Source organism: Haemorhous mexicanus, chromosome 1 (genome assembly GCF_027477595.1).
Source record: "Haemorhous mexicanus isolate bHaeMex1 chromosome 1, bHaeMex1.pri, whole genome shotgun sequence".
Classification (NCBI taxonomy): Eukaryota; Metazoa; Chordata; class Aves; order Passeriformes; family Fringillidae; genus Haemorhous; species Haemorhous mexicanus.
In genome coordinates, this window is record NC_082341.1 from 18142157 (window position 1) to 18154812 (window position 12656).

At 36.9% G+C, this 12656-nt stretch overlaps 1 protein-coding gene across 1 annotated transcript in view; it reads right to left on the bottom strand.

The window, feature by feature from the left end:
• ARMC3 (armadillo repeat containing 3) overlaps window positions 1–12656 on the bottom strand; it is a 51827-nt gene that overhangs the window by 15535 nt on the left and 23636 nt on the right. Inside the window, exons 10-11 of the mRNA XM_059869777.1 lie at window positions 4464–4713; window positions 3183–3319 (exon numbers count right to left, since the gene is read on the bottom strand). Of these exons, the coding sequence (XP_059725760.1) occupies window positions 3183–3319; window positions 4464–4713 (387 nt within the window). The remainder of the gene's footprint in view (window positions 1–3182; window positions 3320–4463; window positions 4714–12656) is intronic.

The following is a 12656-nucleotide window of genomic DNA, read 5'->3' on the forward strand; positions in this document are numbered from 1 at the left end:
TGCAGACAGGGTGCCACAACCTTTTATCTAGAAGGATGTCACAGAGCACTATAGAGAACTTGGGAGAAAAAACATGTAAAAGGAATAATGATCAGAGCTGACCATATGATACAGTCCAGGCAACCTCTCTCCCTCTCTCTCTCTTTTCAGCTGCAAGGCAATTTGCAGATTCAGTTGTGCATTATGCAATGTGTGACTCCTTCTGGTCTAGCATTGTTACAGTGTTTGGGGGAGCTCAGCTGGCAGACATTTGCTAAACATGAACAAGCATGGAAAGTCAAGGACACAAGAAGTTGTATCAACACCACCAGAATGGCAGGATTTTTGCAGTATAGACATAGAAACAAATAGTCACATGGAGACATGGGAGGACAGGAATTAATTTCCTGAGCTTTTTCTGGTGCTGAGATCCACAAATTGACAACTTTTGACCTGAAAAACTTAGGAAAACATCACTAAGAAAATAAAGGAAACTGAATCAGGAAAACATTGCATACTGCAGTTCTAAGACTGTTCAGGAATGAAAAAAAACACCAGGAAAAAAGAATTATATATTCTCATGTGTGTGTAAGAGTACATATTCAAATATCTGTGTGTGACTATGCACACATGCAGATACTCCTAATGTGCCAAGGAATCAATTTATATATACTATATATATATATATATATATATAAATTTTTTTTTTTTTTTTTTTTTTTTTTTTTTTTTTTTTTTGTGAACTAGATGTCCTCAGCTGTGGACATCTACAATGTAGACTTCTGAAGGGATGAATTCAGATGAATTCCAGAGAAAAGTTTTTCAGGCAAGGCAAATGACATCCTTTTCTTATAGAAGAGAGAAGTGGGAGAAGATAGTGGAAGAGCAGTTCAAGCTGTGTATCTACAGCATCTTGCAGATAATCAGCAAGTAACACAGGGAATTTTAAAGGGGAAAGTGAATAAAGGCAGGCAGGTAAAATGTGTACAGCAGGGTCTAAATCAAATGACATTACAGACACAAGTACCCTCATATGGAAGAAAGATAAGCCAAAACCAGACAAATAAAATGGCTACACCAAAAATTCCATGAAGAGTTGAAAAGCAAAAAAAATGCCAGAAGTCAAACAGAAATGGAAACACTGACACTTTCAACAAAATAGAAAAAGTAAGGGACAAACCTGAAAGATGAACAGGCAAAGTGAGACACAACTATTCAGGGACTGAAGCAAAAATGAATGTTTTACATGCTACAAGAAAGAGAGGAAAATGTACATCTATTACTCAATGTGGGAAGAAAACTCATAACAGATGGTACAGAAAGACTGAAGTGTCTGATACCTTTTTTTGCTTCAGTTTTCATAGAAAGGTTTCAAGCAGATGCCTGGCAGTAATATTAACAAGGAGGTGGAGGTAGAAACAATAATCTTAAAATGTCTAGGATAAGTTGAGGAGACATGGTTAGCAGTCCCTGAGGACACTTACCTCATACACTCTATTAATTTGCAAAAGCAAGATTGGAACTATTTATAATTGTATTGGAAAACTCTAGGCTAGATGGATGGAGAGTGGAGAAGGGCAAAGATACTATCTAGTTTTGAAAAAACCATGAACAAGGAATTTATAATGGAGATCATTCAGCCAAATTTCAGTGTCCGAAGAACACTAAAACAAATTATTAAACCATCAGTAAGCAAGCAACAAGAGATGAGAAATAGCCATTACATATTTGTCAAGAATCAATCATGAAAAGTCAATCTAATCCTTGCTGCAATAGGGTAATTGACTCAACATATAGGCAGAAGAAGTAGATGTGAGATATGAGCTGAATTTGAGATACGTTTTGACTTTTATAAGTCTTTTCACTTATTCCTACTTGGATACTCATGAGCAGGTCAGGAAAATATGATCGACATGAAAATAACATGAAGTAGTGCCTGACTAGTTGAAACACTATGCTTCATGCATTATTATCAATAATACGCTGTCAAACTTGAAGGACATTTAAATTGGAGTCCTGCTTGGATACTGTCAAAAAAAAGGGATTAACTAAGAACAGTGCCATATGCAGGATAGAGAAAATAATTACTGAGCTTCATTTGATGGTGGTACGACCTCCCCCAAAGTACTTCATCCAGACTGGGAGATGGTACTTCAAAATGGCATAAAAAATTAGAGAAATTCAGAGATGTGTGATGAAATGATACAAACAAAACTTGTCTAACATTTTTACTTTGTCATGAAAAAGAAACAAAAGGGACGTGAAAAATGAGAAAATTCAGTGAGTTAAATTGCTATAAAAAGTGGTTATTCAATCTCACTGAAAGCAGGACAACGTGATTTGTTTTAGGGGATATTTAAAACTGAGAAACCCCTTCTAAGTGTAAGGATATTCCAGCACTGGAACAGGTTTCCTCAGAAAAGTTGTCAAACTCCAGCAGGATCAGTATTTACCCAAATTTATCCAAGCTAAAATATGTCAGTGTACCTTATTCAGGCTCACACTAGGATAGATGGATAATATCACCTTTGAGGTCCTCTCCTGGTCTGAATTTCTGAGAGTCTCTGAAATTCCCTCATAGATGGATTTAAAGGATCTGTGCAGTCTCCAGAGAAGTGCCCAGCAGAGGGAGCAGGGCAATTACAAATATTTTAATTTAACAGTAACTAAAGAGTTCCTTGTCTGAGGAGTCCTGTGTCATAATTCTTATAACTTAAACCAGCTTTTGCAATTCAGATATTAATATATGGACCTGTGAGTTCCTAAGAAAGAATAAAGCAGGGCCACTTTTCCATGACACTTCAGCACACCTGCAGTTAACCACAGCTTTAAAATCAAATCTAGCCTGTGTGTAGTAAGTACAATTTACTGTATATTAAACTTAGTCTTTATTTCACTTTCAAATGCATGGGGCACTGTAGTCCCTAATATTGACTGATAGAAGTTATCTTCAAGATAAAGCCAAATTCAGCCACAGAAGCAAATGTTTTATAATTCTAGACAGTTCTCTCAACAGGCTTATATTTTGTCAGAAGATTCTGTTCCTTAAAATCAATACCATTTCACCTGTAACATCTGTGGTGCAAAAGTAGTTTCAGCTTATCAGAAAGCTTTGTTATTCTGCTATAAATATGCAAAGATTGACTTAAATGGAGTTCTCTCATCAAAAATTGTCTTTGACTTTTGATATTATTTCTACTCACCCTAGCCTGCACAGTCCAACTGCAGTTACTTCATCACTTCCACAGACCATAACAGCCCAACAGGCATTTCTTCTGACTTCTTCATTCCTAGAATGCAGCAATTCAACGAGTGGTCCCAGCCCGCCTACATTTCTTAACTATTAAAAAAGTGAAAACATTGCCATACATATTTCATCTATTCCAGCAAGAGCAGCTTGTGAAATTCACCTCCCAAAACATTCAAGCTTTGTAGAAAAGCTACACTGGGCTGAAAAAAGGTAATTTATGGGGATTTTGTGTTTCTGTGAAGTCTGCATAGGCTGGAGCTTTTAAGTGGTACAAGGCAGTCATCCCTTCTGGCTCTGCCCTGCTTTCCAGTTATTAGGCTGCACTGTGGAACCCAAAGAGACTGTGCAACCCAAGACTGCCACAGAGACTTACACAGCTTTTTCTGTGTTCTGGTGCCTCCTAGCAGCTAATTTACATCACAATACATTTGAATTTGTATTGTATGTATGACAATCTTATTAACATCCTATTCTCTTGTGTGATACAGTATCTTTCCTATACATGCTGGAGGAAATATTGCTCATTTGGATTTCCGAAGAGAAAGACATTTTAAGGACACTGAAAGAGGTAGATTAATTATCTGTGCCCCTTATTCATGTCCTAATTAATATCCTTGACCCATGAGAAAGCCTTAGCTTATTATTTATGAATGCACATAGCATCATTCTTATTTATGAGAAGAAAATACTATGACCAATTCATAAACAGAAAAGAGTTCAACTAGCTGGATGTCACTGATCAAAGGATTAATTATATTTTGAGTTTTGTCTGAAATACATTTACTCCATGCACATCCAGTATCTCATTAATCAAGGTCAGACATTGCCGTTCAGGCCTTGAAAATGGGCAACAGAACACTGAGGGAGAGTAAAGAGGACTGAACTTCCCATCTTCAAAGTTGAGCTGGCAGTCGCAGCTGAAAGAAATCTTGATGTTTAATGCTCCTAAATATACAGATCAAGATATAGCCCTAGTTAAAGCTCACTGAAGTCACTGAAAAGCTGCAAAGCATCAATTTGGTGCAAGCAAACACAGTCATGAAAATTCAAGTTAGAGAAAGCTCTTTCCAAAATCTCCTAAAAAACTGAGCTATATTTAGCAGAACAAATATCACAAAAATAAGTAACTACATAGAAAGCTCAGGACTTCTAGGTCAGACACAACAGATTCTTGGTTAATTAACTCCCACCTCAGATGTAGAAACATCATCAATAAACACAACCTCAGTTTTACCTCAGCTCGTGCATTAGCATCACAAGCAAAGGCAGCCACGGCGAAGGCTGCTTTGCTCTGCACTTGGCTGTTGGTTGAGTGCAGTGGCCCCACAAGGGCACTCATGATGCCATGGCTCTGGATACTGGCACGGGAGGGCTCTTGCAGGGACAGATTTGTGAGCACTACAATGGCATTGGAAATGGCTCCATCCCTCTGGGCCTTCAAGGTGTTTATTAATGGCACAATTCCTTCAGCCTGAGCTACAACACTAGCAAAATGAAAAAAGGGGAAAAAAAATTGTTATTTTTTCTTCTTCATATACTGTTTTTATCACCTAAACTAGTTTTACAATTCAAGGTTTACATATATACAGAAGTAGGCATCTGTATATATAAATGTGTGTTTGTGAGATTTCTGTATGACTCACGATGAGAAGTTCAAAAGGCAGAGCCATAGACAGACCAAACTTCTGGATTCTTTAACTTACAAGGACATGAATTCTTTCTGAGGTATTGAACAAGTCAATTAAATCCTGCATATTTTCAAAGGTGCAGAATTCTGTATCTTTAGTTCCAGGCAAACGCTTCTTACCACCTCTCCCCATAATCATTCTTGCACTACTAATGAGGTTTATAGTGAACAGAGTATCCAGATCATCTAGTCTATTAACAGCAGATCCAGTTTACATATTCCCTCTGTTACGAGATGATACTGCATCCACGGCTGAAGGGTGCTGCCCCTCAGCTGGGCTGGAATAAATGCTCCCATGGACAAGTCTTAAGATAGACGTGCAAAATAGTCAATTATTTTATTGTTATTTCAATATATGTTAATGTTATTTAAAATAATATTGAGGAAGATGGTCGGGATTTTTTTCTAAGGAGAACCACATAGATTTAGGTTAGTGAAAGTCAAGGGGAAAAAATAGCTGAAGAAGTATTATTAATGAAATAGCAACTTTGAGCACGAGACAGAAGAAGGTGTAAGGAGCTGTAATATTAGAGGATATATAATTTTACTTAAGGCTAATCTGTTTGTTAAACAAAAGTTGGCAATATTGTTAGCAATGGGAATGCACAGATGGTAAGTTGAATTTTCACTGCAACTGCTTTTTATACCCTCTATTAGTACATGTTGTCTACATCAAAACCATAAAAAATCTTCAAAAAAAGAGTTTACACTTTTTATAAGTTCTGCAGAATTTCTGTGAACACAGTAAAAAAAGACATCTCTGTTTGAATATCCTTTACTGTAACAGTACCTTACCAAAATTTGATTAATATTTGGATAACTTTCACAGTTACAAAATAAACCAAGATTAGAAGTATCACATATAAAAGAAACCACTATACTACCAAAGACTGTTGGCATTGATAACAAACAAAAAAAACCCATGAGGAAAGCTCAGTCACACTTTTATGCAAACAGGACAGAAAGTAGAATACATGCCAACCTGTGCCACTAATGATAATTACTAAAATAATACGTGGGCAACATGATGTAGGTCTTACTGTGAACTCATCTTAGTGCAAGTATCTCCACCTGGTCAGAGAGGGGGATACAGATGCTCCTGAGCATACCTGGAATGAACAAGCAGAGCCTAATGGGGCTTGTTACTCTCATCTCTGCCTCAGGTGCAAGGCAGTAGCAGCTCACAAGCAGTGCTGGAGCACGGATCTAACAATATCTGGTAGGCAGACAATAGTTACTTGTTTAGAAAACCATGGAAAAAGCAGCAATCCAGGGACTGAAGGTGCAGCATTAAGATACAGGGTCAGTTTGGTGTTGCCTAATTAACCCTCTTGGAGCACCAGTAGCTTTAATGTAAACACTTTGGTCTCTATTCAGAAGTAAATCCCATGTTTTCAGATGTCCCACACTGCACCCCTCTGTCTTCCTTCAAGTAGCTGGATTTCCCTTTGTGTCCTCCTTCCCCCTTCCTACCTGACCAGATCAAGAGGAGCTGAAAATGTTTTATGTGTTGTGTGGCTTTTTTTTCCTGTGGTTGTTTTGGGCTTTTTACTTAGGTAAGGCCACTACACTTATTTGGTTAATACTGTCTTATCTTACCCATGAAAATTTTATCCAAATTTTCAGCTTCAGGACAGTTGTAGCTCTATCTGGGCTGCTGTATGTGAAGAAATTCTGGACATGCTGATTGCACATGTAAGAATGAGCTGTACACCACATGTATCACAGGCGTGCTGGAAAACATCACATTAACAGCACGTGTAACAATGCCATGGAGTACCTGCTGGAACAGCTTGGGTGAGACCCACCTTACACACTCAGCTGCACACAGTGAGTGTCCATGAGCTATCAGATTTACTGCATCATGCAGTGCATAGACACACACTTCACCCAGGAAGGAAAAAAACCAAAACCAAAATCAAGCTGTTTCTTCTTTACAATGGATACACAGAAATTCCAGGATTTATGGGACAGATTCACTACTCATAAAATGCAGCACTGCATCTCACAGGTATAGTATATCTAATGTTTCTGCAGTAAGTACAGGACTTACTATTCCCATATTACACCCAAGAATACACATATTCTCCCACAGGATCTCCTAGTAAAGATACAGTCCCTAACAGACTGGCTACAGAATGATACACAGCACTGAATGACGTAGCTCACATCATAAGCAGATTTACTATAATTTCCATAAAACCAGCAAGTACACAAGCACTTAACAAAAGAGCAAGGTGACGGCTCCTCATGAGCTCAGACCTGACCTCAGCAAGGTACAGAGCACAGCCAATTTTCTCAAGTGCCACTCAACTTCAAAAAGGTTGAGAACCACTGATTTAGAAGATCATACATATTTATTTTATCCTGCATTCTACTTCTGCGCAGACTCGTTTTGAATCCCAGTTTCATGCACATCGTTTAATCAAGTAGCACATCTGAGCACAAGGCAAAAAGAATTTGTTTGAAGTGACAATGGCTGGTAACAAGAGTTGAAGGTAACCAATACCTTTGAGAATAAGTTTTTAAGAGGGCATGAACATTTGAGGACAGTGCTGTGTCCTGGTAATAGAGATGCACACAGAAGAAGGAGAATGGGGAATAGTTCCATAGTTCCATAGTTCCACAGTTCCACTCCTACTCCACAGGCCTCTGGAGAACACAGAAACAGCACTGTCACCCTGGGCCACAGAACCTGACCTCAGAAGGGAGCTGAGAGAAGGAACATGGCTAAGTTTAAGGTGCCACAACACTAAGTATGGAGGTCCTTGTTCCTTTTATCTTGGGCAGAGACATGCACTGTGTAATTTTTTTATTATGAGCCAACAAAAGTTAGAAAATGCTTTTACCAGCTCTGTCTTTGCTTAATGCAGATCAGCACTAGACTCTCCCTGCCTCCAGAGCACTCTCCTTCAGACACATACTACTGAGACTGTGCAATTTATCAGTGCTTCCACTACAGAACTATATCTTCAAGGAAGAAGTGAGCCTTGGTTTAGCTGAAAAGAAATATACACTTTTTGATGTGGAGGAGGAGTAAATTAAATAAATTCACAAGCTTTTTCCTCCATGTTTTGTATATATTCAAAGTACATACTTTCCTAAACAAGAAGAAAAGAGGTTAGGGAAAAGGAAAGAAGACAACAACAAGAAAAAAAAAAAAAAAAAAAAGGGGGATGGTGCATCTGTCACATCATCTTTTTTTTCCTCAAAAGTGGAAGCTGCCTATCTGAACTACAAACAGGAAGAAAAAAAATATAAGACTGGAGTAGGAATTGCAGAGTTTGAATTAAAGTTAAAATAAATGAAATGTTAATAATTATAAGCATATATTATGATCCTTACAATGCCTAGCCTAAAAGGGTTAGGCATTTACCTTACTCAAGCTACACACAGTTCAGGTACCCTAAGGAGCCTAAGCATGCTCTTTAGTGAAACAGTAAAATTCTGATCACAACTGGATTCAAATTACTGTATTCAAGAATAGCTAAAATATTTTTTCACCTGTCAGTGGGAACACAAATATTAAAAGGTTACATAATAAATATTTAATTTATTAATTTTAAATATACATTGTAGTGTTAAGACATTTTCTTGAAAATTCTCTAAAAGGTAACATAAGACTCAAAAAATAAATGCTGAGAGACTGAGGATAAACAAAGATTTCTTTACTGATTTTACTGCAAAAATAAATTAAAATTTGACAACAAAATCATTACCAAAAACTTCACAATACAAACTTTTTTTTAACAGACATTTTGGAGATGTGTATGAATGTCATTGAAGTGAGTATTTTGTTGCTTTAGTTGTCTGCAGCGCAAGAGGAAAGCTCAGATATTGGGAGTGTGTTGTGAAAGCAATCAGCAGTAAAAAATTTGATGAAAATTCTGCGGGATTTTTATACTTCATTTTACTTTTAGTATTAAAAGCACTCTGCAGCAAGAACCACCTCTTTGTTGGCATCACAGAAGCATAAAAGCTCTGGTCTGTGACCAAACCTTCTAGCCATGGCAAGAAAAATAACAGATTATTTACTTAGAGCATCAGGAATGGTCCAGGTAGCTTTTCTTCACGAAGAGAAAGTCTAGCCTAAGGAAGAAAGCAACTAAAGAGTGTTCAAAGAGCTGCCAGAAAACACGAAGATTGCCCCTCAAACCCCCAAGCTAAACAACCTCTGGGGGAGGGGACAGAGAGGAGAAGAGCTATACAGCTTGACACCACTGTTTACTCAGGATTGTACTAAATTTACACTAGTGAGACTGACACTTCATAAAAATGGTAAAGTATGTTTGGTTTTGTTTCTTCTACCATGACTGAACATAAACTGGTTTAAAATCAATTACATTTTTATTCACTTCTATGCTGTTTACTCCCCCCACTCCTGACTGAGGATTTAACACAATTTCTGCTCAGAAAAATTCAAATTTTTCCTCCTCACTGGACTTCATTTTTTTTCAAATGTGTTTGCAACTGCATGTTTAATTTCTGTGCAAAATTACTGTGATTGTGTGTGAGGTGCTTAGCTAGCCATTTATGCCTGTGCATAGCTCATTTTCATACATAATTGCATGTAAATTATGCACAAGAATTATGCATCTAATTACACACATTTTTTAAAATCAACTCTATCTGTGTTAAATCGTATGACTTCTTTTTCACGCAAGGCATTTTTGATCCAGCTCTCTTATGCAATTTCTGTCTGAGAAAGAATATCATATCCAGAAGTTTGAAAAAGCGTCAAGAAATAGCTTCCTTTTTTATTCCTTAAATGTATTCATATTCTTCATTAGCCTTGTTATGCCATCAGAATAATCACATCCAATAAATGTCTTCTGCACTTATCAAAAATTTCACTTTGTGATTTAATTATTTTCAAAAGCAATTGACTGTTGTAAATAGTCACTCGTATTTTATTTAAAGACTAATATTACTTCAGTTTTCTTCACTAGACAAGGGAGATTAATGTCAGTATGTTTATTCTGAGTAAGGGAATCTAGCTCAAGAGACGCTGATCTGCAATCTGGGGGCCCTTTGTGCTCCAATAAAAATATTGATGATATCAACAAACCATATTAATTTTTCATTTCAGGAACTGAAGCCTCTATTCCTATTTTCTAATGACAAGTATCTTGTTAAAACTGTAACAAAACCAAAACTCAATAAACCTCATAGTCTGGATGCAATAAAAGCTTAAACTCTCTGGGTTAGCAGAGACTGTAATACCTGACTTTCATTTAGCAATTCACAGAGATCTTCTAATGTCTATCATTGAACTCATCTGACAAAGTTACACAGATCTCAGTTCTAAAACTGTAGTATACCTGACTTAAAATATTACAGGAGCATTGGTAATGAACTATCTGTTCGTGATGCCTGAGACTTTCAGTTAGAATATTTGCAACCTTTGTAAAGAATTTCTGGTATTTCCACTATTACGTGGAAGGCTTAAAATTCAACAATAGAAAACCTTTTTGCTCCTGAAAGATCCCGTGGTTCTTCCTTGGAAGCACCAGCTGAGAAAGGATAAAAGAGCTGTGCCAAGTCAGTCTCTACACACAGTACTTTGGATTGTGAACTTGAGCTTTCACTTCTGGATAACTCTTTTCTGGACAACTGTGAACATATCTCAAAGGGCAGCTGTCTGTTTTGCCTTGCTACAAGCTCAAGCTTTTATGATTATTTAGGGTGCAGAAATTTATGCTTTTAGCCTTCTCTCTTTAAATTACATCTCTAAGAAAATACACATATATGACTATGTTACAATAAAATTCCTAAATTTGTAGGTAAAATGTTAAGGTTACTTGTGAAACCCTATGTTAACCAGATGACAGTCCAAGTGGCCAACATGCCATAGTCAGTGCACAGGTTAAATCACAGCAGGGCAGAATTAAGCTTGCAAGGTCAGTCATAACCCTGAAATTTCCTTACAGAAAAATCTCCTTAGTTCAAATACACAACTTCACACTTTAAATAAACAAATAAACAACATCACTTACTTTAACTTAAGGAAGTTAAAATATACACCTTAATAATTTAATTTAGAAATCTACTACAAAAAAAATGTGCATACAAAAGCACCAATACATTTGTCTGTAATATTTACTTAGATGTAGAATAACCCTTGCCACTTTTAATTCATAAAAAGCATAATTTATCACTGAATGACATTTCAAGGATACACACTCAAGAGTAATCATGGTACTTGTGCCTCTACACAAAAGAAAGTTTTCTCTCCCGAGCTTAGGAGTCTCCATCCAGGAAGAAAAGGTTTTCACCTGATCCCACAGAAATCCATCATGGGAAGTTACAGGTGACAACAAACATGCTCTAAGTGAAATGCCAGCCATCCACAGCTAAGATAAACAGTGATCATACTGCAAGGATTTGAAAGTAGGGTTGTACAAACAGGCCAAAACATTCGGCAGTATCTACAAGGAGCAAAATTTCTATGTAGTTCTCATCATCCCAGATCAGAAGTGTTTTGTGTTCTGCCTGAAACTATTTTGGACCTACTTAGGTTTCCATGCACTTTAGGATGTGGACATAAGATCTGTGTTAGATAGAGATAAATGTTCTATATTGGTCTTTGCCTTGAATATAACCCCAAAGTTAAAAACCACCACCACCACCACCACCACCACCACCACCAAAAAAAAAAAAAAAAAAAACAAAAACATCCAGGAGAATGCATAACAATTTTTTTTTTTTTTGGTGCAAGTCTACTGGGAAGAAAATAGACAGTGTCTGAGCCTACAGAAGGGCTTTCCCATGCAGCCACACCTTCCCAATCTAAGAGAAAAACACAACAGCTGGCTGTATGAAAGGTTTTTGACTGCCAGCAGGGCACAGACCCATGTCTGTGGGTGTGTATCAGTCATCTAAATGTGATGTTAAAGTCTTAATGGGAACCTGTTTCTGAGTGACATCCCAGGCACAGGACTTAGCTTTTCGGCCAAGGCAGAAATTTGACATAAAACATTTTGCAGTTTTCAAAGGAAGTCAGGATGTAACTTGCAGGGAAAAGCTTGTGAGCTCTTAGGTAATAGGTAATGACTTTGTTGTTCTTTGGTTTTTGTTTGTTTGTTTTTTTAAATACAGTTCCTCCCACAATATGTATATAGAGTAAGAGAAAGGAAAAAGAAGAACCTGTTGGTGGCCTGAAATAACTGTATTTTACAGAGTGTAGACGTGGATGCTAACGTAAAAAAGTAACAGCACAACCCAAAAACCTCAAAAACACCCCTTTACCTTGCAGCACATTAGCTCAAAAATATAATTCTGTCACTAGGGGTCAGTATTAAAGCATATTACTGCTACACAATACAGTCAGCATTCTATTGTTGATTTCTTCCTTCAGAAAAACGAACTTATGTCATAAAGAACTAAAACCACTAAAAAAGACAAAACCTAGGGTGGACCATCACCTTTTTATGCTATTAAATTATGTTCCTGTTCTCAAAAATTACCATATATATTCATGCAAATGTATTATCTTACATAATATCAACACTTTAATATTTAGGTGAATTAGGTTCTATTGACAGTCTTGAAAGATAAAAGCTATTACTAAGTTTCCCATTTGCTAATAGAGAAGATTACTACCTTGTGATATTACTACTTAATGGTAGCAATCCCTACTTCCTAATAATAACAATATTTGGAATGTAAAAAAACCTGGAAGTTCCTCAAATTTTTTCCTTGACAGCCATGCTCATCTTATAAACAATAAAAAAATCTATT